General features: G+C 45.3%; 2 protein-coding genes across 6 annotated transcripts in view; one reads left to right on the top strand and one right to left on the bottom strand.

The window, feature by feature from the left end:
* Positions 1-736: 736 nt before the first annotated feature.
* Positions 737-21,625, top strand: SVOPL (SVOP like). Of its 5 annotated transcripts, none has more exons than XM_027654454.1 (16): positions 737-849; positions 2,482-2,652; positions 3,730-3,821; positions 4,843-4,941; positions 5,383-5,454; positions 5,559-5,683; positions 7,164-7,227; positions 8,690-8,815; positions 10,172-10,300; positions 11,790-11,863; positions 14,503-14,705; positions 15,838-15,949; positions 17,376-17,457; positions 18,970-19,059; positions 19,390-19,503; positions 21,401-21,625. In XM_027654454.1, exons 2-16 carry the CDS (start codon positions 2,574-2,576, stop codon positions 21,410-21,412), a joined length of 1,473 nt encoding a protein of 490 aa, XP_027510255.1. In that variant the 5' UTR covers positions 737-849; positions 2,482-2,573; the 3' UTR covers positions 21,413-21,625. The 5 variants fall into 5 exon arrangements, with proteins under 5 accessions (XP_027510255.1, XP_027510240.1, XP_027510262.1 ...); XM_027654439.1 differs by having other exon boundaries at positions 14,503-14,858; XM_027654448.1 differs by having other exon boundaries at positions 796-849; positions 2,529-2,652; positions 14,503-14,858.
* A 1,694-nt stretch (positions 21,626-23,319) lies between these two features.
* Positions 23,320-26,180, bottom strand: part of TRIM24 (tripartite motif containing 24) — a 58,451-nt gene continuing 55,590 nt past the window's right edge. Inside the window, exons 18-19 of the mRNA XM_027654400.1 lie at positions 25,324-25,473; positions 23,320-24,252 (exon numbers count right to left, since the gene is read on the bottom strand). Of these exons, the coding sequence (XP_027510201.1) occupies positions 24,043-24,252; positions 25,324-25,473 (360 nt within the window). The 3' untranslated portion in view covers positions 23,320-24,042. The remainder of the gene's footprint in view (positions 24,253-25,323; positions 25,474-26,180) is intronic.

Raw genomic sequence — 26,180 nt, 5'->3', positions numbered from 1 at the left:
CACTGTAAAAAGTAAATAGCAGAAGAGATGCAGTCATACAGGAGGAAAGGTCTGCTCCTCTGTGCCTGAGACACTGCAGAGGTAAGAAAACCTCACTAAGTAAATAAATAAATATTTAATCAAGTCTTGATTAATAGTGGGAGGTATCTGATCATTCACCTGTGAGGGGAATTCTCACAAGAGGGAGGTCTCTGACTTTACTGACAGAGTTCCCAGCTGGTGTCACATGCAGAAGTGCACGTTGTGTGGCCTTTGTGCCTCACAGCCCTCTGGTGCGGGCTCATGTCATCATTCTGATGGGTCCCAGCAGCAGTTTCACTGGACTCTTGGTTGCTCCCTTCAGATGGAGGATTGTTATTTTCCCTGCCAGTAGCAGCTTTGTCACTGCTGTTCTCCTGGCTCATGTAACTGGCATTGAGGAATTGGGAATTACAAATAGTGGAAAATTTGTGGCTCCCTGAAGATGCATGATAGACACTAGCTGTTTCATTAAGGCAAACAGGGCTGCAAAGGTTTGGCATGAAATCCTGGGTTTGGTAGGAACTGTTAGGAGGTTTACTGTGCCTGCAAAGATTTCTAGTGTTATTTGAGATGCTAGAGAATATATCCCACCTGCTCACCTGCTGCTATTTGAGTAGTGTGGTTCTCCCATTAGGTGCTATCCAACATCCTGATACCTCTGAGGGTGTCTGTCTACTGTCAGGTATTGGAAGTGGCACTGCAGCCTTCTGCTTGAGCACCTGGTCCTCACTGCTAGTTCTGCACAGCAGCACTGAGGATTGAGGTTCCCTCCCCTTGTCTGGAAGAGTTGTGGCACTTCCCAGAAGGAGGGTATATGGCCCAGAGTAGGTAAGTGCCAATGAAATCTTCCAACATCCCTCAGCAAAAATTAGCAGAACATCCCAGTATCAGGATGAGTGGACAAAGGCCCAGGGCTTGATCCTTTTTCTGCCAACACTCTTGGCGTGCCTGCCACAGGCTTTTGGAAGAGAGTAGCTGTTTACCAGAGGTGTGATGTGACAGCTTAGAATGTGTTTTGCAGGTCCTTAATCATAAAGGAACAGAAACGGAGAAAAACTGGTGCCCAGATTTTGTTATTGCAAAGCCTTTTGCGATTCAGCCACACAGTAAATCTTTACCTCTTCTTGTGGGATCTTCCAAGCACCTTTTTTGATTTCTGTTGAGCCAGTTCCACTTGGAAATGGTCCCTAGCTGTTGGCCATTACGGTCAGCTGGTGGCACTGTGTGCTGCTGCCAGCTATTGCTGCCTCTGAGGGCACTGTGAGACAGATGTAAGCAATATCCTACACATCCTCTTGCATGCTGGACTGTAATGATCTATAACAGCAAGGTCAGTGTATGTGATCCGACTGACTAATCTGCCATTAGCCCTTAATGACCTCCTTGTGACTGCACCTCGGTATAATGCTTTCAAGGTATCCAGCCTGTGAGTACTGTAACTCCATGCTTCCCACGTTTGTGCTGCCCTCCACCTCAGCTGGGGTTTTGTACCTTTCGTTAGATGCTCTCGGCCTTTAATTCCCTCCAGCTCTCCCCCTACTGCAGCCTCCCCAGTGCTGATTTGCTGTGGGTTCTGCCTGGGCCAAGCCCAGCGCCTCTACAGGGAGGTAATCAAAGCAAAAGGTGTCATCAAACTGAAGATGTGTTAAGCGCACACACCCCCCCCCCACCCAGTGTCTGAGCATGCACTCAGCAGAAAAGCTTGTGGGTTTAAGCCGTCAGTGTGCTTAATCCCTGCCCTGGGATTAAAGTGAGCTTTTCTAATGAGGAAAAGAAACAGTGATGAGGCCAAGGGATCTAGCACTGGAAACCAGAAACACCAGCAGAGGCAGCCAGGTTCTCCCTGTCACAATCCATGGCTGTGTTTCTTGATACCCTGAGAGGATGGGGATTAGCACGGTAGGGGGTGAGGCACAGGATCAAGTTTGCAGCAGGAAGTTGTGTGCTGGCAAGGTGCAGGCTGGGTGAGGAGGAGTTTGGGCTAGCCATGCCATCTTCAAGCAGCCGGGGTTAGGAAGTTGGATGGATCACCTGGCTCTGCCCCACTGGGGGCTCCCATCAGGCTGAGCAATTACAGGATGCAGCACCTTTACTACCCTCTCAAACCCAGCATCCACGGGGGAGCCTCCAACAGAGACAACCCCCTACTAGTCATATCATGTCTTGGCTCTTGGAGATGCAGCATCTTTTAGTCTGGCTCTGCATTTCATTGACCTCTGGGCTAGGAAAGTCATCACATGTTCTCTTGTGTTAGTAGGTCTCTAGTCTTCCCTGAGGCAGTCCCTGAACTTTCCATAAAAACAGCCAGTGCAATGTGATGACTGATCTCTGTCAGTTCAACTAACTTACCTTGTGAAGTTTCTATCTGTTCTTCACCAAAACCATGATGGGAAGGGATATCTTCCCAGTAGCTGCATGAAACAAACTATGTTTGACCATATCCAAATGTTTCCACTCCAGCACAAGAAACTGCCTTGCTGTCTTGTGACTGTCCAGAGGTTTCACAGTTAAAACCTTGCCTTGTCTGACGGTGGATCCCAGCAGGAGCTGAGATGGCCATTGCACCCAAAGAGGCAGAAAATGCTATTGACATGGAGGAAATCCACACAGAGAGAAAAGAATCACCAAAAGGTGGGTTTGTATTGGCAGGACTAGAAATCTGGGTCCTCATTTACCTGGGGTAGGGGGAAGGTCCTCAGTCCTGCTACTCCAGCTACCTAAATCTTTTGTAACTGGAGCCACAAACAGCAGCATCATACCACTCCTGTCCCATCACAGCTACCAGGCTGGTGACTGTGACCTATAGCAGTGGGAAGAGCTGGCTGGTTTGGCTTTTCTCAGGCCTCTGCTTTGTGTAAACATTTTATTATATTGGTGATTTGATGACTCATTTATTTTGGATATTATTTTTTTTTTAATTTTATTCTAATTCAGAAGTATTTTAAAGTGAAAAAAAAATGTTGAAAAGTATCTAAGAGGGCCTGCATTTGCAAAAAATCCCCAATTTCTTCTGAAATTCTGCTGTCAGTTCTGTTTCATTTCAGAGGTAGTCTTGATGGGCTTGAGATTACTTTTTTGGAAGTATATGGCCTGACAGAAAAATTTATGCAGCTCTGACTTTACCTCAGTAAGAGTTTGAAAGTATTCATATAGTGAAATCTTTCTGCAAAGTCTGTTTAGAAGGGTTGACCCAGCCCTGATCTTGACATGCTTCTTTTGACCATTAAATGGGTTAAGGGTGGGGGGGGGAAAGAAGTCAGGAATAAAGGCTTAGGGGATGAAACAGCCCAGAGCTCAGAGCTATGCTCATCTTGCAGGAATTGGGCCTGGGGAAACCCTCAGCTCACACCACTCGTGCTGGGAGAAGGACTGTATCCCAGGAGTGCAGAGGGACTGAGTGTCACAGCAGTTTGGGCAGGGGAAGGCAGCAGAGCAGATGCAGTCCAAGCCATAGGTTTCTGAAGCAGCTGGGGTAACTCAGTACAAGGCTGTCCTTCATTACCACTGGCTGCTGTTTCAGTAACCCCTTGCCATGCCTGGTCACCAGAACGCCCAGAGGCTGGTCAGTGAACACACAACTGGTAGACGTTTCCAGTCTTTTTCCTGGTTCATTGCTACAGGAGCATGAAAAACGTTGACATTTCATGAAGAGGAGGTACAATTTGACTGCTGACAGTTTTTGTTTCTGTATTTCCCTTTGGTGTTCAGGGCAGAAGACATTTACAGTGGAAGAAGCTGTGGAAACCATTGGGTTTGGGAGGTTCCACATCATGCTCTTCCTCATCATGGGCAGCACTGTGGTAGGTATCTGCAGCCATCTGCACTGGCCTGAAAAAAATGTTCTTATTTCCCTTATTACTGTGCAATAATAACCATAAACACTGGGAGCACACATTGTAGCCCATTTTTTTTCCACACGTACCTTCTCAAGCAGGATTTCTGCTGTTCTCATATTTGGCCAAAGTAGATATTGGCCACATGGATATCACACCTATTTCAGGGCAAAGCTGAGCAGGATGGCCCAGAGCACCACAGCTTGGCTCCTGCCCTGAGGCACTGTCAGGGCATGTCTTCAGTAGTGGCTGAGGGCTAGGTTCAACCTCACACTGGCATTTTCCATGTCATCCCCATGGTGCCCAAATGCTGTCCAACACAGCACAGGAGGGCTGCTGTCTTCTCACCCTTGACTACCTGAAAAATTTCCTAACTTTCATGGTCTTGCGTGAATGGTCTATCTGGTTTGAGAACTTGGGCAAAAGCCTGAGGCCAGGTTGGGGTAAAGATGTAATGAGGGTATATTCAAGAGAATCACTGCAGCTGAGGGGTAGGAGTCTGTAACTATGTGTAAACAATAGCCTCACTCCTAACTGAAGCCAGTGCTGGGGCAAACAGCCAATGGACCTATGAAGTTTTTAATCAAAAGCGGTTTTAAGAGTTCATCTCTATGTTAGATTCCTGAATTCACAGTCAGCTGCCTAACCAAGCAGATTCATTTCCAGCGGTAGTTGAAGGTCTTCCACTAGCACAACAGGATAAGAGTCTCCTCTGCCAAGGACTGACTCTTTCCAAACTTCCTAGATACGGGGTGTACCTAGATACCTGCTTTCTAGATGCACTTTTCTCCCTCCCTCTCCCTGTTGCCAAGTGCTTGCGTCTTCCAGATCAGGCACAGGGCGCAGACCGCTGTGGAGGCACCATGGCTTCACAGGACTCTTTTGACACTGTGGGACTGCCAAGGTGCAGGCTTGTAGGACTGAGGGACTTCCCCTGTGGGCTCTTTCTGGTTTCCCTTCTTGCTAACATGTACACTTGTTTCCAAAGGTGGCTGAAGCCATGGAGATCATGCTAATAACTGTTGTGTCCCCTCTCATCCGATGTGAGTGGCAGCTTCAAGACTGGCAGGTGGCTTTAGTCACAACGGTGAGTGACCTGTGTTCCCCCCAGACAGGTTATCCACCATGTGGTCACTGTCAGGGGCTTTGTAAAGTACACTTCCCAGTGGGCCAAATAAATTCCTAGGGCCTCTGTTCAGGAATAAGAACAGTACCACAACTGTAGAAAACCAGAAATCAAGCTGACAAGAGCAGATGTCCATTCACAGAGCTGTAATGCCAAAGCAAGTCCCCACTTCCATGTTCTTATTTTGATGCCCTTACCATCCATCCCCCAGCTTTGAGGACTGAAGGAGTGAGTGCCCACACAAAGGAGGTCATCCCCTGATAGCTGCCTTATTCATGGTTCTGGGCACTGCAGTTCATCCTGCTGCCCCGGGAGCATGCAGCTCACCCACAGTTCAAAGAGTAGAGCTTCCCAGGGCTCCTGGGAGTGGGCCCTCCACAGCTGTGTTTCAATTCCCCTTAGATGGTGTTTTTTGGCTACATGATCTGCAGCATAGTGCTCGGGCTCCTGGCTGACAGGTATGGCCGCTGGAAGGTGAGTGAGTGCTGGGGGCTGCACCACTTTTTCCTGAGCTCCACAGGAGCCATGCGCCTGGCTGAGCCTGTGGTTTGATGACCCTGATTTTTTCCCTTTTGTAGATTCTGCTGCTTTCATTCCTCTGGGCAGCCTATTTCTCCCTGCTGACCTCGTTTGCCCCGTCCTACATCTGGTTTGTGTTCCTGCGGGCCATGGTAGGAGGTGGTGTGTCGGGTCACGCGCAAGGGTAAGGCTGTGCCTCCTGCCTTGTGACACGGGCAGCGACAAGCTCACCTTCCCAGGGAACTTAACGGAGGCACTGATGGGCCCTGAGGGGCTGAGTTCCTGGGTTTACAGCAAGACAGGCCCTCCAGCTCATCTTGGCTGACCCTAGTGGAGTGCTGAGTCTCCATGCACTGAGCTCAGTGAGCTGTGGCTGAGCTGTGACCTGAAGGCGATGGTGGAGCAGGGGCCTTCAGGGGGGCTGGAAGGGGAAAGGGGAGAAAATTCCCATATAACCAAAATGCTGTTCTCTAATTTCACTAAATCTTGGTTAATTGGCCTAATTTGCAGTTCCCAGGGACTCCTGAGGCCTGGGATAGAAGGGGCAACTGGTTTACATTAAAATGGTGACAGAGGGATTATTAAGCACATATAAAAACAATTAGACAGGTAACAGAAGAGTGAAGGCTGCTTCCTTGTAAAAAAAAAAGTCACAACAATTCTGCTTACGTAGCAAATTCTTTTTGAATGATGTAAAACGTTCCAACTTAAATGAAACTTTTTGTCCTGTTGGGGCAAAAAGGGGGATGTGGTGGGGAGAGGAGAAATTCACAATATTAACAACCACTTCCCTAGGAGCCTGGTAAAAAAACTATTTTGTCTCTCTCAGGGAAACAAAAGCAACATTTCAGCATCTTCTATGGTTCCTCAAAACCTGGTTGCTTTCCACACAGGAAAGCCCAGAACTGGTCATGTTGGTCTGAGCACCCTTTGCTAAAGTAGAGGAAGGATAATGGGGGAAAGATCTGCTGTTGTGACGAGAAGGTACCCTGTGCCTGCGTCATGCATCGGCTGAGCTCCTGGCACTGCCTCCTTCACAGGAAGGTCCCCATTCCCTGGCCATGGAGGCTGCTGATAAGCCTCATGAGGATGGAGGGAAATTGCACATTTTATGAAACACTCCACCAGCTGAGACAGAAGGAGCCAACATGGGTCTTTCCCGACCTCTCTCTCTGTCCAGCCAAGGAAGCACAATTCACACCTGTGAGCTTGAGAGGTGCCAGTGCCAGGATCCCTCTGCACCAAGGGCTATTTAACCATTTAAAAAGTGGAACAGAGTGTTGTCTTTATTTAATGAAAATAAAATTCACTAAAACTATGAACATACTCTATGCTTGTGCTGGCACTTCGATCAGCCGACAGGATCTTCTTGTAGGTTTCCTAATGTACGGACTGCAGCGTTTACTTGCTTGTACCTCACAAGCGTGGGCTGGAAAGGATTCATGCCTTGTGTTTCCCTTGCATGTAATTCGGTGCCTGCCTGAGTGGAAGGCATAATGAGCAGGGATTCCTTGTCTCTGAGTGCTCAGTGGTGGAAGGGGGATGGTACTCTGTCTGTAGGCATCAATGGCCAGCACTGGTTGAGCTGAGCTAAACTTTTACTTGACGTGTATGGAAATTCTCAGTGTTCCTATATTTCTGCATTTTTTTCCTTTTTTTGCCAGGCTTATCATAAAAACGGAATTTTTGCCCACCAAATACCGAGGATACATGTTGCCCTTATCTCAGGTAAGAGGAGCGAGCCCGTTACTGTTTCTTCTAGCTGTGAGTCCCTGGAGATTTGTCTCACTGATGTTGGCAAGCCAGGTCTCCAGCGCGTCAGCGTTTCTCCCAGATTGTTCACACCTGTCTGGGTCTGAGTGAGCGTCTGCTGCCTCCTGCATCCTGGAATGTGGCATCTGTGTTACTAAAGACATACACAGGCATCTGCCTGCAGAAGAGAGGCAATATCTTCTCAAATAATTTGATGCTCCAAGCATTGTATGGGAACTTTGAATGCTGGCTGACACCAACCAGTCTCATGGTTGTCCTATTGATAATGGGGTTACCTGCTGCAGTGGGACCAGTGCTGATGGACCATCAGGCACTGGAGCTAGTGGCATTCCCAGGCCCCTCCATGCTGAGGTTCATCCTCCCCTCTCTTTGGATCCCCAGTCATAAAAAATGATTTATGCAGTGATTCCCAGATAAGGGAATCTGTGCCTCTCCCTGTCCCTGCTCAGGAATGGCAAGGGGCTTTGCACAGGACAGGGCTAGCATAGATAGTCATAAATTTGGCCTGAGACATGCTGTGAGGGTTGTGCCCACTTGCTGGGCAAAGATCACAGCAAGAGTAACTGGGGTTATTGTTTACTGAAGGCTTCTGCAATGGGCACTTGCTGCATGTGCAAATGATCAGTGGAGACCCCATTGAGCCCACAGATTTATCTGACTGTTGAACCAAATGTGTTTGGTGGCAGGGATAATTCGCTTTTCACTACAGTCTCTTTGATCCCAGGGCACCATTACAAAAGTGTCATCAGAAACAGAAGAGTTTATAAAAGAACAATCTTGTATTTCTCCCTAGAAATTTGTTATTTCTGCACGCAGATTATTCATGAACTTGCTGTAGCTTCTATGTATTTTTGTGTAATTTGTGTTGGCTGAGCTCCTTTGGATGGCCCCCTGGAAAGGGATGTCTCCTAGTGGCAACAAGTGAACTAAAGACAGGAACGTACACGCAGATTGGAGGCCAGATTCTCTGTTGGTATAACTTGGCATTGAGTCTACTGGAGAACCACCAACTTTCAGCAGTGGAAATCTGGCCTGTTTTTGCCTTCTGAGCTTGTAAGTCGCTGCTTCCCTGCAGAGATTTAGACAAGAGGAAAATTCATGAGCATGAGCATTAGGAGAGAAGTGACTGGAAGGACAAAAGAAGTGGCTTTAAGTACAATGGTATCCACAGCAAGTTGTCTGTTTTCATCTGCAGCTAATTAAGACTATCTTCAGCTGTTCCTCCCCAAATCCTTGTCTTTTCCTCTTTCCTGCCACCTAAAGCCAGCTTCTCAGACAGCCACGGGATGGCTCAATTGAACCTCAGCATTCCCTAGCACAGTTTCCCACCTACCCATAGGATCAGACCAGAAGGGAAGAAAATAAACAAATCATTGCCATGAGTTCATGTTTTAACTCCTTTCTTTCCCCTGAAAAGGTGTTTTGGTTGGCAGGATCTTTGTTGATCATTGGCCTGGCATCAGTGGTGAACCCAACCATCGGCTGGCGGTGGTTGATCAGAATTGCTTCCATTCCCGGCATCCTTCTCATCCTGCTGTTCAAGGTAGGAAGATCTCCACTCCCCACTGCACTGCCACTGACCTGATGTCTCCCCAGGTGCCAAGAGGCACTGCTCTCCACCCCCTGCGAGGTTGGGACTGTCCTTTAGTCCTACTTTCACCATTTCAGCCCTCTCACCCAGGAGCTTGGTAAGGTCCTGATGGCTTGGTGGGGCTGCAGACCAGTTGCTGGGGAGATGTCACCTTGCCAGTGATGTCTTGGCTTTGCTGCTCCTCTGTAGTCCTTCAGCACCCCAGGTTCCAGCATCCAGGATGCCAGCAGTACCCAGGGATTGGGGTGATGAGCCAGGCACTGAGAATAAGACAGGCTAGGAAGGGTATGCAAAAAATCACAACTAATATCCTCAGTCTAGTGTGGCCACAGTATGCCCTCTTCAGTCTTTACATTTTCTATGGCTGAGGAAAGCAGCCTCAGTAAAGCGTTCACAGAACATGTGAAGGTTGACCACAGCTTCCCCAGGTTTACTTCTCCTTCAGAAATATCAAGCTCAGACATAAGAACCATCCTATTTGTGGGGGTGATGTGGCAAATCCCTATTTACAGTGTCCACAGGCACTGCAGTCCTGAGCTGTGGCTGGCAGAAGCCACGCAGATGTAAAAGCCCTTCCTGCAGCTGAATGAATGCACAAGTCCACCTGGGCAGGCAAAATGCAAGGTCATTGTGAGCGTCCACTTCTATAACTCTGATGTTTGGTTTCCCTGATTATTTTTGCCAGAAAAAAAAAATGGATAGCCAAAGTTCTTAGTCCAGAAGAAAGAAAAAGACTGAGTCAGCGTACATACCTCTAAAAAAATGAGTCTTTAATTCATATTTCAGTGATACAGATGTAATTGCTTATAATTTAAAAGTATTTTATTTTGGAAAGAGCACTGAGTGTGGGTGAACATTGTAAATGCTAGGGAGAAGTGAGTTAGTTCCTAAATTTCAGTTATGCTTTTCTTTTTATTAAAATGGCCTTGTGGTATCTTCCAGGAATTTTGCTTAAGTAAGTCACATGTGCCTCATCTCATTTTAGAATGTCAATTAATTCAGGATTGGTTTTGTTAAGCCTGTGTCTTTGGCTCCCACCTTTCATAAGTGCTAGACGCAGGTGGCTCAGTGGCAGAATCCTGGGAGCTGGACCAAGAAACAGGTTTGTTGGGCAGGGTGAGCCCCCCAAGCAAGGGATGTAGGGACCTGGAGGGGTACCCCAGGGCATGGCTGGGCAGGAGGACAGCCAAAAGGCTGCTTTGGCTCATGGAGTGCCCCTGCTAACCTGACCAGGCCCCTGGGCGTGACAGGAAGCTGAATAGGACAAGAGGGGTGCAGAAAGGCTTTCTGACGCCACTCTGCTTTCAGTTCATCCCGGAATCGGCACGGTACAACGTGTCCATGGGAAACATGGGGGCTGCCCTGGCCACGCTGCAGAGAATAGCCAGGATGAATGGGGCGGCGATGCCAGAGGGGGTGCTGAGGGAGCCCGCCAAGGTAAGTTGAGGCTGCATTGCTGCCCAGCCCATCCATCCTGGGCTTTTCTTTTGGAGAGATTGGAATCTTGGCCCTCAAAATGGGAGGGAGTTTTCTGCTTTTTTTCTCCTCAGTTTGTGTTCACTCAAAAAAATATTGTGCTAAGAAAAGATTTATTTCCTTTACCATGAAAAGGGCTCCTGGCAAAGCACATTCTTCCTTATTGTCCACCCGTCCCACAGGGGTGTTCCCTGTGCCATGAGACCTTGGAACTGCCCCTTGGGGTCCCTCTCAGGGCTGTGACCAGGCAGGCTGAAAGGATCCCTGACATGAGGTCAACTCAATACTGCCAGAGGCTTCTCCCAGCCCCTGGTCTGGCTTGTCCACTGTGTCCCAGCACCTCAGGTTCCCTGAGTGTGGAGCCACAGACCAACAGAAGAGGATCAAAGCAGGAGAGACCATTTCACAGCTATCACCATCTGCACCTGTAAGCAGCTCAGCAGCTCAGGAGTTGCTCACTGCTGGACTGAAATGCCCACAAGTGTGTGTGGGTGTTTCAGGGTAGGCAGGAGAGGAGCTGGGGCCAGGTTCCTCCCAGGCTTCTCCTCCTTACCCCCCAGTCTGGGCTCTGCTGTGTGGTAGGTGGAAGGACTTAGTCAGGTGGCTCCTTTGGACCCCAAGAGAGGAAGATTAGACAAATGAATTGTCAAGGGCCTCAAAATTAGTATCAAGCTCTTTTAAGTCCCTTTCCTGGACCTCTTTGCTGCTTATTCAATCCCACAGGCACCAAACATTGTCCTTAGCAACTCATGCAAGATGGTGCTATTGTATTGGAATTAATTAGGATTAAAGCTTCCCTGTAGTTTAATTGAATTTATGTAATGGACCCACATTGGCTGTGGGAAGCATTTTTATTGGTTGTGCACCCTCTCAAGCTTAACCAATGAGGAGGAAAATAAAAATAAAGGCAAACCAAACCACTGCTGTGAACTCCTCTCCCCTCAGTGGTGGGATGCTGGGGCAGCTGCTGGCTCCTGGGAAGCAGCAGGGCAGGCAGGGTCCCCCAGTGCCTACCTGTGTCTGTGCTCGCTGGCATTTCAGGCCAAAAACTTGCTTCACAAGCAGAGCAGCACGTGGGGCAATGGGAGCTGACAGCAGCCCCAGCAGTGCTGGCCCCATAAGAAGCAACCAAAGCCCCCTCTGGCTCCATCATTGTCACACTGGGGCCAGACTGCTGGGATCTGTGAGACCTGCTGGGAGTGCTCAGGATGTTCTTTCTCCCCCCTTCCATCCTTTGCAGTGCATCCTCCTGTGGGCATCTTTTGGGAAGCGGGGCTTTCCTCTTTGCAGGTTTGGTGAGGTGCTGTGTTGCACCATCTGTCAGTCTGTGCCACCAGCAGCCTGGGGCAAGGGCAGGGAGGCCTGGGGTGGCAGCTGCTGCCACAGACCATTTGCCCCTGTATAAAAGATGCCCTTTTTATAATGTCTATTTCTAACATATGGTTTGCAGGAAAGGGGAGGAAGATTCAAGGACCTCATCCACCCCAAATACCTCAGAACCACTTTGCAGATATGGATCATATGGTAATTTTTTTTTCTCTTGTTTATCATCTCATTCTCTCAGTTGAAAGTGTGCAGGGAGTAGAAGTCTTCTGTTGACTCTGCCATTACAAGGCACCACTCTGCCTCACATGGTGACTGCAGATCCTTGGCAGCTGGAGGGGAGTGTGCAGACATGGATCACCACAGGTCTGCCCTGACCTCAGACTATTCCTCAGACACCCTGACTGCTGTTAAGAGAGGCAGAAAAGGGCTGGACATCCAGGGCAGTGTAGGGTGCCATGAGTCCTTTCTCAGGACAGGGCAGCTCATGGAAGGTTGATTGGGAACCAGGTGAGAGCCACAAGAGAAAGCCCACACCTGCCTGCACCATGCACCAGCCATGTCCCCACAACTCCGCTTCCCTTCTTGGTGTAAACTTGTTCTTCCCAAGAGGAAGACAAACATACCACCTTTGCAGGCCAGCCAAAGTCCCGGTGAAACAGGGCTCTGACAGAAACACATTAACCGGTGCCAGTTCCACTCACTGGGGAAAATTGAGATTGAAGAAATGGGTTTCATATGCAATGTTCCCAGTAGCTGTATGTGAGGGTAATACATGATTCATTGAATTTTCTGTCTGGAATGGAAATGTATAAATAATAGGTCTGTGGGAACACATTGACCCAAAATGTTGCTAGCCAGGCCTTGAATTTTTTATGCTTTTTTTCTTCTTGACTGTTATGATATTATGAAATATCATTTTGTTTTTTAATCTTCCTTTCTCTCCTAGTCCTCTCAGGAGTTTCTGGCATATTCTTAGGTTTGCATTCCCATCCCCCCCTGCCCCAAGCATCTCCCACCTCCCCAGGCAGCCCAGATTCTGCTGCTTGTTTCTGAAAATGCTGGGGGGAATAAAAAAGTGAAAATTACTTCTCAACCTGCTTATGATTATGCGTATGCTGAATTACTTGATAAAGACAAGGCAAGGCTGCCATCACCAATTCTGTATTCTTGACAGCCAGCCAGGGTGCAATGTGAGCCTCTCCAGCCAGTTAATGAACACTCCTCTTGAAAATCCCTGGGTAGAAAGGATAAGGACTAAAAAATAACCTGGGTATTTGCTTCACGGGAACTGAAAGTGTTGAGGCCCAATGTTGAGATTCCCTGGTTCCCCAGGAAGGGGTGGTTTGGAAATGTCTTCACTTACAACTCTGCATTAGGAAAGGGACTGAAGGGGCAGGCTCTCCTCAGCATGGCTACAGCAGGTCACCTGCTGCAGAGCAAGAAACAGAAATAAGGGGCAAGCAAAATGACAAGCATAATGACTGTGGTGGGTTGACCCTGGCTGGATACCAAGTACCCACCAAAGCTGCTCTATTTTTCCCATGTTCAGCTGGACAAGGGAGAGAAAATATGAATTAATGCTCATGGGTCAGGGAGAGATTGCTCACCAATTACCATCATGGGCAAAATGGATTCGGCTTGGGGAAATTAATTTAATTTATTGCCAATCAAATTAGAGTAGGGTAATGAGAAATAAAATGAAATCTTAAAAAACACTTTACCCTCACCTCTCCCTTCTTTCTAGGCTCAATTTCAACCCTGATTTTCTCTCCCTCCTCCCCTGCAGTGGAACAGGGGATGCGGAATGAAGGCTGTGGTCAGTTCCTCACATGTTGTCTCTACTATTCGTTGCTCCTCAGGGGGAGGACTCTTCACACTCTTCCCCTGCTCCAGCATAGGGTCCCTCCCACAGGAAACAGTCCTCCATGAATTTCTCCAATGTGAGTCCTTCCCATGGACTGCAGTTCTTCACGAACTGCTCCAGTGTGAGTCCCTTCCACGGGGTGCAGTCCTTCAGGAACAGGCTGCTCCAGCTGCTCCAACCTCATTGGGGTCAGAAGTCCTGCCAGTAAACTTGCTTCAGTGTGGGTTCTTCTCTCCATGGATCCTCAGGTCCTATCAGGAGCCTGCTCCAGGGCAGGCTTCCCTGGGGTCAGAGCCTCCTTCAGGCATCCACCTGCTCCAATATGGGGTCCTCCACAGGCTGCAGGTGGACATCTGCTCCCCCATGGACTGCCATGTGCTGCAGGGGCACAGCTGCCTCACCATGGTCATCACCATGGGCTGCAGGGGAATCACAGCTCTGACGCCTGGAGCACCTTCTCCACCTCCTTCTTCACTGATCTGGGTGTCTCAAGAGATGTTTCTCACACACGTTCTCACTCCTTTCTCTGGCGGCAGTTGCTTTTGCAGTTTTTTCCCTTCACACGCATTATCCCCAAGGTGCTACCACTGTTGCTGATGGGCTCAGCCTTGGTCAGCAGCAAAACTGTTCACCCAGCTGACATTGGCTCTGTCAGACATGGGAGAAGCTTCTGGGAGCTTGTCCCAGAAGCCACCCCTGTACTCCCCACCCACTACCAAAACCTGGCCATGCAAATCCTACACAAAGATGAACTATGACCTGGGGTGAGGTCCCCCAAGGAAGGACCTAGATGGCAGGTGTGTGCCATGGGTGGCATGTGACCAGTGGCCTGGTGGGTGCCAGAGCCACTGCTCTGCTCAGGCTAAGAGCTGGTGCATGCAGTGGGGGTCTCAGGGCACCCAAAACCTGTTGCATTTTAGTTTTGTCACCTTCCCTATCATAGCTGCACCTTATTTATCTTTTCTCCCCACAGGCTTGGCATAGCTTTCGCTTATTATGGTGTCATCTTGGCCAGTGCTGAGTTACTGGAGCGGGACATCGTCTGTGGCTCTGCAGCCCCACCAGTACAGGACTCTGGCGATGACTCTGAGGAGAGCCACAGCCCCTGCCACTGCCACTTGTTTGGGCCCGCTGCCTACCAGACCATGATCATCAGCACAGCCGGAGAGATCGCACGTAACCTCTCCTCCCCTCCCTGCCCTCCTGTTCCCTACTGCAGACAGCCAGAGTTCACTGCGAAGGTTTTAGCTGTGCATGCATTGCTGGCAACTTCTGGGACACAGGCCATGAGCCCGTGGCAAAGGGGAAACAGAGGGCATTGTTCCCCAGGTGAATAATTCAGCTCCTGGTGACAGCACAGGTCCTTCCAGGAACAGAGCTAAAGACCTCCTTTGCAGTTAATACGTACCAACAGCCTTGGTTAGACTCCAGGGGAAATTGCTCTTAATGTAACAGAACTGAGCCTGGCTTCCCAAATATGCAGATTTTGGAAAGTCATAAACAAGTAAGGATTGCAAATAGTTAGATCGGCATAATTGAATGTATCACATAGGTGCCCTACTTTCCAAGAGATGGTGGCCTTGGGAGCAGATACTGTGCTGAGCACTACAGCAAAGGACAGCTAAGTGCCCAGGGAATCTACAACAAACCAAACTGCTCCCTGGTGCAGCCTGCCTGGGAGCACTGGGGGATGGATGGTAGGATGGCCTAAAGCATCCATGTGGCACTCTTGAAAGAACTTGGTGTGGTATGTGGGTCTAGTGTTACAATATACCTGAGAGGTGCACGTTTTCCCTGGTTCATGTCTCAGCAGATGAACAACAAAGCAATGGGGTGTTGGGTCCTTCAGGGGCAGGCAGGCTGGGATCAGTCCAGTGATGTGCTCAGGCGCCTGCTGGGCTCCTGGCTTAGTGGGGGACTCAGTGGGGCATACTCCAGGCCCTGGTACTTGGCTGGGCTGTGGCTAGAGGGAGGAAAACCACCCAGGCCTGCGCCGCTCACCCAGCGGGTGCCTTCCTTGCATGGCTCAGGACAGGCATTGGTGCCCTGCCTCAGCACAGCAGGGCAACTTCAAAGAAGCACAGGCTCCATCATCTGAGGGGAAGGGGGAAAAAAAGGAGCATGGGGGCAAATTACAGGGTTTGGGTATGGGAAAAGAATTATAGGGTTTGTGGATTTTATAGAACATTTGGTAGGCACAAGGGATGCAGACAGGTGTCTTTGAGGCACACTGCATAAGGTCTGTCAAGACAGGCAATCATTGCAGTTAGATGATCTAAAGTTTTATGGTTTTCCTTTTTATCTCCAGTAAATCCTCTGAACATTCTTGGCATCAATCTCCTCGGAAGACGTCTGAGCCTGTGTATCACCATGGCATGTACAGCCCTATTCTTTCTTCTCCTTAATATCTGCACCTCCAGGTACTCTGACTCAGACTGTGGGTCTTCTTGAGGGTCATGCAATGCTGAGGGCGAGACCTATATTATTCTCAGGTCTCCAGTCTGTCAGGCCAGTAATTCTTTTAGTGTCACGACGAGGGAAGAGAGGGACACTCAATATGAGAATCAGCAAACTTCATTTATTGATCACTGCTAACAGCTTAATATACGCTTTATAATTAGCTCATACATATTGCAAAAGCTAAGCTCATTATTGGTTCTTGCTTAAATGTTGATTTCACTTTTACTCCCTTCTTTTGTTGACACAGGTGGCTCTCAGTTGCTTTTGTTTTGCTAACTGTTTACCAGCCAACTAGCAGGCACAAAACCACTGTAGCCTTGCCATGGCCTTGCTATCTCAGATCTTCTCACAGGCCTAGACAGGCCGTGTTCTATACTCTAACAGCTCATCCATAGCTTTAGCTATATCCGTATGTCTTTGTCTTGCTAGCCAGCCCTCTACATTTTAGACCTGAAAAAAGCCTCTGACTAGTTCCCCCTCTTCCTGGGAAAGCTGTGGCAGCAGATGCTGTGGTGCAGTGGTGTGCAGAGGGGCTCACTTGTATTACTTAGCCCACATGGCTTCACCCTAGAATACAACAAGCTGCTTTTAGCACAATCTAGAAAAGAAGTAATATTTTTCATTCACTTTTTTCCCCCCTTTCTTTCTTTTCTGGAAATGTTACATATGTCTGCTCTAACTTGTAGAGTCAGGCCCTTCACGAGAGCTCAAGGCATCAAGAGAAAGTCTGCCACAAGTGCTGTAATTTGTCAGGATGTGTAAGATTGATCCCTCTCAAGCTGGCAGAGCTTAATGGTTACTGAAAATCAGGATGGCTTCACATTGAAGTTTCCTCTAAACTGCCTGATAGCCTGAAGGCTGCTTACCACAGGTGTACATCCCTTCCCCATGGAACACCGGTCCTGGAGGCTGGCTGGAATACTTGGGGGCTGGAGTGGAGGCTGCAAATAGTTGTTAAGCTAAATAAGCCGATGTCAGGAAGTTTCCAGTCATTCAGTGAGCTTCAGTGCTGTTAGTATTTTCAGGTTTCCTTAAAGCTGAGCCTGACCATAATATCTTCTTGCAAAAGTTTTATACAGGGACCAAAAGGGAGGGCCAGGCTGGAAGTCAAGGCTTGACCATGATGCTGAGGGCACCAGCTGAGCCACTCAGGTCCTGTTCAAATCATTTCTCTAGCCTCTAACACTGGCTTAAAGGAAACCTTACATGTAATAGCCTGTTGTCAAACGTGCCTTGACAATGACTACTTGTCAACAATCAGCTTTTCCTTATGCTTTCCTTTATATTAAGCTGGTAAAAGCCTGAGCACAGTGCATATATTAGGTTGTATCTCTGCTGATTTCTGCTCAGTGATACTAACTCTGCCCCTCATGGCTTTCTCTCTAGTGCAGGCATGGTTGGTTTTCTCTTCATGCTGCGTGCCTTGGTTTCAGCAAACTTCAACACCATCTACATTTACACAGCAGAGGTGGGTCCTCCTTGAAGTTTGTTATGCTGCTTGAAATACCATTTGCATATACCCAGGAATGCTATTTACTAGTTTATTGATTAGCTAGTCACCTTTCTTGAACTAAGTATCTTTGGCTTCCTGGCCACACTGTTTCACATGCAAGATCAGAGAAGGAATCAGAAAACCAGCTGGAGATGACAGGAGCAGGTGGAAGAGGAATGCTCTACTGAGCCAGCTGCTGAAAAAAGCCCACTATTTTGGAGGATATTGGGTACCACCATCTTTCAAACCCCACAGTCTTTCCCCTCTCTAACCCCTGCAGTTAGAAAATAGGCTACCACTGAAAGGAACCTTTTCCAGGCTAAAGGGACTGATGTAGTAATATTGAGGTAGTATTTGAGATTATGTATATGATTCTTTTCACTTAATGGAAATTGCTGTGTTCTGTCTGCAAATAGTTTTAATCCTTCAGAGAGCTTGTCTTTCATACAGCTTTGGAGCTATGAGTTCTGCAAGTTAAGTATGCATTCTTGGTTTTTTTGGTTTTTTTTTGTTTGTTTTTTTTTTTTTAAAAAAAAAAACAATTGTATGGAGTTAAACGTATTTCCTTGCAAGTGAGTAAAGTGATAAAGAGCAAACTCAAATAGCTCTCTATGTTGGCCTGATATTTCTTTTAATAGTGCACTGTAATATTTAAACTTGCACCAGGCTTGTATAAATACCAAAATTTTAGTAGTTTTGACTGGTGTTGATGTAAAGAGCATTGCTGCAACAGCCACATCATAAAACAATTCTACTCACAATTTAATCAATGGTCAAAACCAAACTTGAAAATTCCCTTTTAAGCCATGTGCCTGGACTCTTATTGAATTAACTTACTCCATTCACTTGGCCCAGTAAAGTATTTGAACAAAGGCTTATATGAGTACTTGCTAAAATCTGTTAAGAGGATTTAAAAAAGTTAAACAAATTTCATACTTAAAGTGTTTTATTGGCACAGGTGTTTGGGAAATGTGAGAGACAAACTACATAAAACATATTCTTCTAAGCCTGGAGCTTTCTCACTGGGATCTGTTTTCTCTTTTTCCTCCTTCTAAACAAAAGTGCTGCTGATAAAAATGAATAGGCAGTCTTGAAGGCTGCAGACAATGTGCTTTCTTCCTGCTTTCCAGAAACGGGCCCGGCAATATTAATTGAATTCTTCCTTTAGCACCCAACTCTGTGACTTTGGTGTGAGCTGCCCAGCATTGCTGGGAGAAAGGTGATAGTAGTGGTGCTAAGCAAATGCAGGGGAATCACCTCCAGTTTTGATTGACTTGCCCTAAAACTTTACTTGGGGCAAAAAAAGAGAGATTTGTAATGGCTCAAGTGAGACCTAAAGCAGCCTTTCTTTCTTTTCATTTCTTATCCCACTAGCTGCCTTTGATAACACAACAGGTCTCTCAGAACAAAAATTAACAAAAAAAAAAAAAAGTACAGATATCACAGATTGGTGTTGCACTAATCCAATTTCTTTCTGGCCTGTTTTAGGTTTATCCCACCACAATGCGAGCGCTGGGGATGGGAACAAGTGGGTCACTGTGCCGTGTTGGAGCTATGGTGGCCCCATTTATATCACAAGTAAGAGCATGCTTGATAATGTCGGTAAACATTGCTATCATTGCTGTCAAATATAGAGAGATACCCCTGACATTCATCCAAATAAAAGGGTGTAACTGTACACAGAGTATTTGGATGTATCTCTGACAGATATAGCTCTGCATAATTCTCATCACAGAGTTCGTCTTGGTAGTATCTGTCACTTTCTGAAAGCTCTTAAGATTCACAAGACATTATTTTTCTATTGTGGAGTCTCTCAGCTCTTTGTGACCTTTTGTTCACTCTTAATTCCTAATTAAGTGCCAGCCCCCCATACCACCAAGCTCATGTTCAATGTTCTTTTGCCTGCAGGTCCTTATGAACGCTTCTTTCATTGGGGCCCTGTGTCTTTTCTCATCTGTGTGTGTTGTCTGTGCGATCTCTGCAGTCACACTGCCCATCGAGACCAAGGGCAGGGCCCTGCAGGTGTGTATCACCACCCCAGCAGCTCCCGTGTATCTAAATGCTGTTTAGAGACTGGAGCTGATGATTCTGCCAGAATCCAAACTGAACTCTCCTGAGGTTTCATAAGCCAGATAGACAAGCACAGGAACATGCTGTTGCAGTTATTCCAGCTACCTAAAACTCATTTCTTGTGGAAAGAATAAACCAGAATGCCAGCCTCAGCCACCTCAGCTTACATGTGAGCATGTTAGCTCTAGCTCGTGCAAGCATCCTACCTTCAATCCAGACTTTGAAGTTGCTACTTCATAGGCACATGTTCTGGTTTGCCTGTGCTGCAAGGAGAGAGGACAGCAGATGCATAGAACACTTTAAACTACAAAAGCCATTTCTTCATCAAAGTCAGGGCTACAGCCCCACCTCCATCAGTCCATTAGCTAAGCCCTTAGGGTTAGTGTTCTCTACAAAGCAAACAGCCAAAACACTTAAGCACAAAGATTAAGGAGGCAAGTTTAAATTCAGCCAGCCTCCCATGTGCAAGTCACACTAGTTTAATTAGAGGAGGTGGTGAGCACTTCTGTGATTCCAGTCAGTTCATCTATACCGGTATGGCGTGCATGCAGCATGGTCACATCACTCTGTGTCACTCTGCAGTCTTACCTGTATAAACCACAACACCATGGGCTAAATGATCCATATTCTTTAGCAGCCTAAAGCATGGCAGGTGATTGATCAAACTGGTTTATGAGGGCTTCGGAACCAGACTTCAAAACTCCCACATATACAAACACACATGTATTACATACAGACACACACAAACACACACAAACACACACTCTTAACTTCACTGGGTCACATCTTCTAAGGTTCCCCCAAGGTTCACGGGACAATTAACATTAGGATTTTAAGGGTTAAAAAATTAATTGCTGCCTGCTTCCTTAAATGACTGCCTTTTAGAAAAGCATGTGCTTTATGGTTTTATGTAATTCGAAGTATCTGTATAATATTTCCTAGAAGACTGGGGCGGGATCAAAGTTTACATAAAGAAATGGACAAACCAACCTATTCTTCCCTCCTGGGTGAAATTCAAACCCATACAAAGAGGCCAGAGAGCCACTCAGGCCTTCATAAGGTTAGATTTACAATAATTACTAAGGAAAACACTTGATTAAAACTGCTTTAAATATAAAAGCTTTGATTCAGCTACAGCTGGAATAACTTCAGCTAACAGCGGTTGAGAAAAATACAAGTGTAATCATTCCTTAATGGGATCTCTCTTTTCCTGGGGCATTAACTCAATTAATTTATTATCCTCCTTGTTACAAATAAGTTATAAACTCCAGCTGCTGGCCTTTACATGGCACAAGCCAAAAGAACAGAAAAATAAAAATCTGTGGAACTAGTTGTGTAGGCAGAGAAGCACCTTTTAGATCTTAAATTCAACTTATGACTCTTATCTCATGGTCACTTAAGAGGTTACATTTCTGTCGCGTAGCCATTCAGGGATTGACAAATCCCGACTGTTGAACGTGTCATCCAAGGGCCTCACACAGTACAGTCATCCAGTCCACACACGGATTTAAATACATGATGTAAAAGCTCTTCTAACATGGCAATATTTAGTGCTAAGGCTCCAGGCAATAGATATGTTCCTTAAAACTAGGTCAAAATGAACCAACTAAATAAAATCTATGTAAGTAATTTTTTGTGAAATCTAGACACTGACATTTAAAAAGCACATCTACTCATTTCATATTATTAGGACAGTATCAGTCCACTCTCAAAGCAGTCAGGGAATTGTTTGTCAGAAGCGAGACCTTTTGGACATATCCAAATACATATTATTTTCCAGTGTATCCATTTTTGTTGGTTTTCATGTGCATTTTATTAATTTTATGTATTTTTTCTTTTCCCTTTTTAGCAAGTAAAATGAAAACGAGTGTTTGATGTTGGACTGGGTAGGAAAGAAAAATAAACCTTTGGAATCTGTCATTTCCTGTGAGCTCCATTTGATGTTGATTGCTTCTCCATACCATTTCCATTATAAAAAAATTGCAACTGAACAGTGTGAAAGTTATGATTTGTATAGAAAAATGGCAAATTTCTCAAAGATGTTCCTTTTCTTATGATTCAATAAATAGATGCTTTCTACCCTTCCTGTGAAGTGAGATGATGAGTCCTTACTACTGTCAGTAGTGACACTGAACACACACACACACACACAAAATAATTTTAAAAAAAAATAGGAAACCCATTCAGTGAATTGAGGTAAAGGGGGGAAAAATATACAAAGAAGACATGGTCTTCGCCATAGCAGCTTGAAAGAATATAATACTTTTCTCAACTCTTTGTGCATATACCATCTGCGTGAAGTAGCAAAAATTCAACATCTCAAACCTCACTGCAGTGACAATTTCTGAGGATTGTTAGGGTGGTGTCCAAGACCACAAAATAAAAGGTGAGTCATATTTTTTCCAGTGGATTATTTAAAGAGACACATTTTCAAGCAGTTTACAGCAGACAGCCAAGTAAGGACTGTAGGAGTACATCTACTCTCCTCTCCCCAGTGTTTTCCACCAGGATAACTTGAGAATGGAGCTGAGTAGGTGTCCACCTTCACCTCTAAATGCATTAAAAGCCTCCTAATAAATCTGTGTTTGGAACTTATGGTCTGGGGAAACACACAGCACCTTCTTCCTCTGGAAGCACTGTTAAACTTGGTGCCGAGGTATCTAGGACTTCTAGGCTTTGCTAGATCTTTAAGAGTTAAAATATTGCAATGGTAGTGCCTCTTTATTTTTTCAGTCTGTGCTATTGTGGTGTGCACTGATCACACTTGTTTAGCTAGAATGGTCTCCCTCACTATCTTGTTCTGCTCCTTAACCTCTCTTTATTATTTTTCTGGTACTCTAGGATAGTAGAATTTACAAGCAATTCTCTTCAGGTAATAAAAAATTTCCATAAAAAAGCAAACCAAACCACAAAAGCAATAATAATAATGATAATAAAACTCTCACAAAAACAAAGCACACAAACAAACTAACAAAAAAAAACAAAAGAAGAAAGAAAAATAGAAAATAAATGGTTGCTCAGGGTAGCCTAAAAAATCCACCATATGATCAACAGCTATGTCAAAGGCCTGCTGCAAACACAACTGAGTCATCTTTGGGAGTGTCCGCTACATTTTAGTGTGCAGTGCCACCCTCTGACAAAGGCAGGTGGGCAGCATCTCGTGAGAGGCAAAACCAGGGCCTTTTTCTGAGTGCATGTGTACACAGCAGGGAGGCACAAACAGCACTTGTATCCAGTCTCTTCAGTGATGTATCCACAGCACCACATTAGGGCTACACAGCAAGTCAAAAGCAGGCTCGTGTGCTGTCTTCACCATTCCTGCTGAAAAATTCCAGCACAATCGGAGCTCAATTAATCCAAAAGACTGTCTGCTCTCCTGAACACTCAGTTTTCATTTAAGATTACATAAATGAAGATTATAAACCAGTAAGTGGGGCAACCATAGACAAGCACTTAGCCAACTCTGCTATCTCTGGGGGCAAAACCAACCATCTATGTTGTCAGAGCTTCTGGGAAGTAACAGAACAAAATAAGGTAATTCATACTCATCTTCTGGTGATTGTTACAGGGACAGATGAAGGGCTGAAGAGCAGTATCTTTCCCTTCAAACTTGTGTACTCCCAAGTAAGTAACGATGGTTACTTCCACTGGTTACAACAATGGTTGCATTTTGACAACAACATACTTATAAATTTGGAGAAAGAACAAGAACTTGTGGACACAAAGGATGATTTTTTCCCCCCTCTTTAAACATACACAAAGACTGAGTGATAGTTGCAAACAAACTTTCCCACCAACTTTATTAAACAGAGGTACATCACACTTGAGACACCTGTTAAACAAAACAGTACAGCAATACCATTGTTTCTTGCTGGTGGTGAGAAAAATGGCGCAAACCGAAGTATTCTGTCCTTTACTTCTTCCATTAAAAACTCTCAAACAAGTTCCTTTTCTTCCTTTTTTCAAAAGTTATTTTTAATACAACCCCCCCCCTTACATTTTAAAATTCCCAATAAGTTCTTTGGGGGCAACTACACTTTCACTGTACCAATCAGTACTGCAGGACAATAACATTACACCATCCTTTTTCATGGCTTGTGTTAAATACAGTACAAAGAGATCAAATTATGGCCAGCCACATGCCTTTGGTAAAATTAAAAGTCCAGTGAGATCATATTTTCTTGAAATTCAGAAAGCCACATGTTAAACTCATGTGATGTTTTGAAGTTCAATTCTAGACAAATTTCTTCCTCAAAGCAAAGTTAAACAGCTGTCATCCCACAAAAATGGCAATTTCTGCGCTGCTCCAGAAAAGAGATGAAAGTTTTGAACTTCAGAGAACCTCTTCACATGCCTTGATCTCCACAGATTTCTGTTTCAGACAAGGGGTAGAAAGTCTGGTAAATATTCACAAACCTACAAGTCAAAACAGTGGTAACAGTGATAAATATTCTCAGTTTTTAAAAAACTTTTCGCAGTAACGCATGTGGCTCATTTAAGCAACTGACGGTCTTCTCCTTTGAGGCGTTTCTTCCGGGGTTGTACAAAGTCATCATCTGAGTCATCAGTGAGTTCTGTATTATCTTTTTCACTCGGGACATTGGGTTGTACAGGGAACTTCCTCTCAGGATAAAGGTTTCTTAGAAGTTCTTCAAAGTACGCTTCAAGTTTCATGCCGGCATCGGCCACTTCTGAATCAGGCTGTTGGGTGAATTAACAACATCAGTGCATCATGAAATAGCTTTATACTCACATCAGGTCTTTGAGGCAAAAACTACAGAAAACATCAATCAGCAAGCAAGAATGGCACCTGTGGAACACATGGTCCCAAAGAGCACAAGTCTGCAAAACAGCATGAGCATAAATCTTTCAGCTGACACCCTCAAGGACCTTTTTCTCTGAGGGATTACCAAAGAAGCCAGTCACAAAAGCCATACTTGCCTGGGTTCTAAAAGCTATTTGAAGAGATTCTAAAACCTCTTAAAACCTAACTGAGGGGCGTGGGGGGGGGGAATAAGTTGTGCTATGCTGTGAAATATGTAGGTATGTCTTCAGGGTGTTAGAATTTCTCTAGCTTACAGACGGTTTTTAATAATGGTGATAATATTACTTGGTAGACAAGGACTGTAACATGGAAGATTACGCAGTCCTAAAGTCATCCAGAGCCACCACAGCTCATCAGTTTCCTGAAGCAGAGATCACCATGGCAGGAATTATTCCCAGCTATAAGGGGTCACTTGATGAGAACTCCACTGAGGCCACTTAGAGCAGCCTTTATTCCCAGTGTAATTCTCTCTCATTTTGTGGTCCACTCAGTACCCACAACCCTTTTTCACCACATGTTCCACATGTTCCCTTACATGCAGCACAGGATAATAATAACAATCACTCAACATGTAACTTGAAATCATATGGGTGAGTTCAGAGCTCCCAGAATGAAAATCCCACTGAATCTAAGATCTGCGGCAAGGAGGATTAAACCAATTTTTAAATCAAATGCCCACCATTGTGGGAACTGTCCTTTTCTTTACCTGCTATCCTGCCATTCAGCTAGCATGTTTGTTACAATCCTCCTTCCTTCTGTGGAAAGATCTCCACTGCATAATCATCTAACACCAAAGCAGTGTTCAATGTGATCTATATTTTCACTGCAGTCCCATTGTCAAAGTAAGTTTAATACAATAAATTCTTGCATTGCAAGTTCTACCCCCATTAGAGTTTTCCTGAAAGAACTAAAGCTACAAAACCTGATACAGTATCTAGTTTTCTAACCTCATTAAATTCAGCACAGTTTTGGAAAATCAGTCTGAAATCAGCCACAAAATCTTCTGGCTTTGTGTAGAATGAACTGGTCACTTCAAGTCTTCTCTTGATGGTTGACAAGTCCATAGGCTTTTTGATTATTTTGTAGTAATCAGGAACCTAAACGGAGAAAAAAAATTTTACCAAATGCAGTCACCTTCATTACTTATTATTTTATAAACCTCTAGATCTGAGGGAGTGGGCAGGGTTTTAGTCTCATCTTCAAAGTACAACCCTGAGATACAAGAATTATACTTTTAACATACATGCAGACATGCAGACAGTTTCTGGAATGACAGTGACTTATGACAGTTTTGCTGGCTAAAATATACTCCTTGCAATGCTCATTTTAAAATCAAAGAGAAATAAACATAACTTCCACCTACAACGACTACATATTATACAGCAAATGACTTGGTCTGGACATTATTTTTAGATGTAGTCAAATAAGCTAGTCAAATAATCCACACTAAAATGGAGATGGTAAATGAGTTGTTTAAAATGAGGTTTGGTCATGAAATATGTCCTTTGAAATGGCAGTAAATTTCAGAGATATCAATGATTTTGACACTTAAACTGTGGTTGTAGGACTAAGACTTATTTCTTCTTTAGAAAGAATTAGAAATTAGAAAATAAGATATGAAATCCAATGGTAATATTTTTATACTTTTTTCCTAACTAGATTCACATTTTAAGAGAAATGTTGTAATACCTCAATTTAGTAACACATGACCATCATATGATTAATCAATTAATCTCTTGTGCCATTTCTTATTATTAAATTCTCTGATTTGTTCTTCAGAATTCCTATTCAAATGAAATAAAGG

Source organism: Corapipo altera, unplaced genomic scaffold (assembly GCF_003945725.1).
Source record: "Corapipo altera isolate COAL_440 unplaced genomic scaffold, ASM394572v1 1, whole genome shotgun sequence".
Classification (NCBI taxonomy): Eukaryota; Metazoa; Chordata; class Aves; order Passeriformes; family Pipridae; genus Corapipo; species Corapipo altera.
Note: the sequence above shows the minus strand (reverse complement) of the source record. Positions and strands in the feature narration are given on the sequence as shown.

Coding starts and splice junctions, on each gene's coding strand:
- SVOPL (XM_027654439.1), top strand. CDS start 2,574: ATGGCCATTGCACCCAAAGAGGCAGAAAATGCTATTGACATGGAGGAA. Junction 2,653..3,729: donor GAGAAAAGAATCACCAAAAG/GTGGGTTTGTAT, acceptor TTTGGTGTTCAG/GGCAGAAGACATTTACAGTG. Junction 8,816..10,171: donor TTCTCATCCTGCTGTTCAAG/GTAGGAAGATCT, acceptor CTCTGCTTTCAG/TTCATCCCGGAATCGGCACG.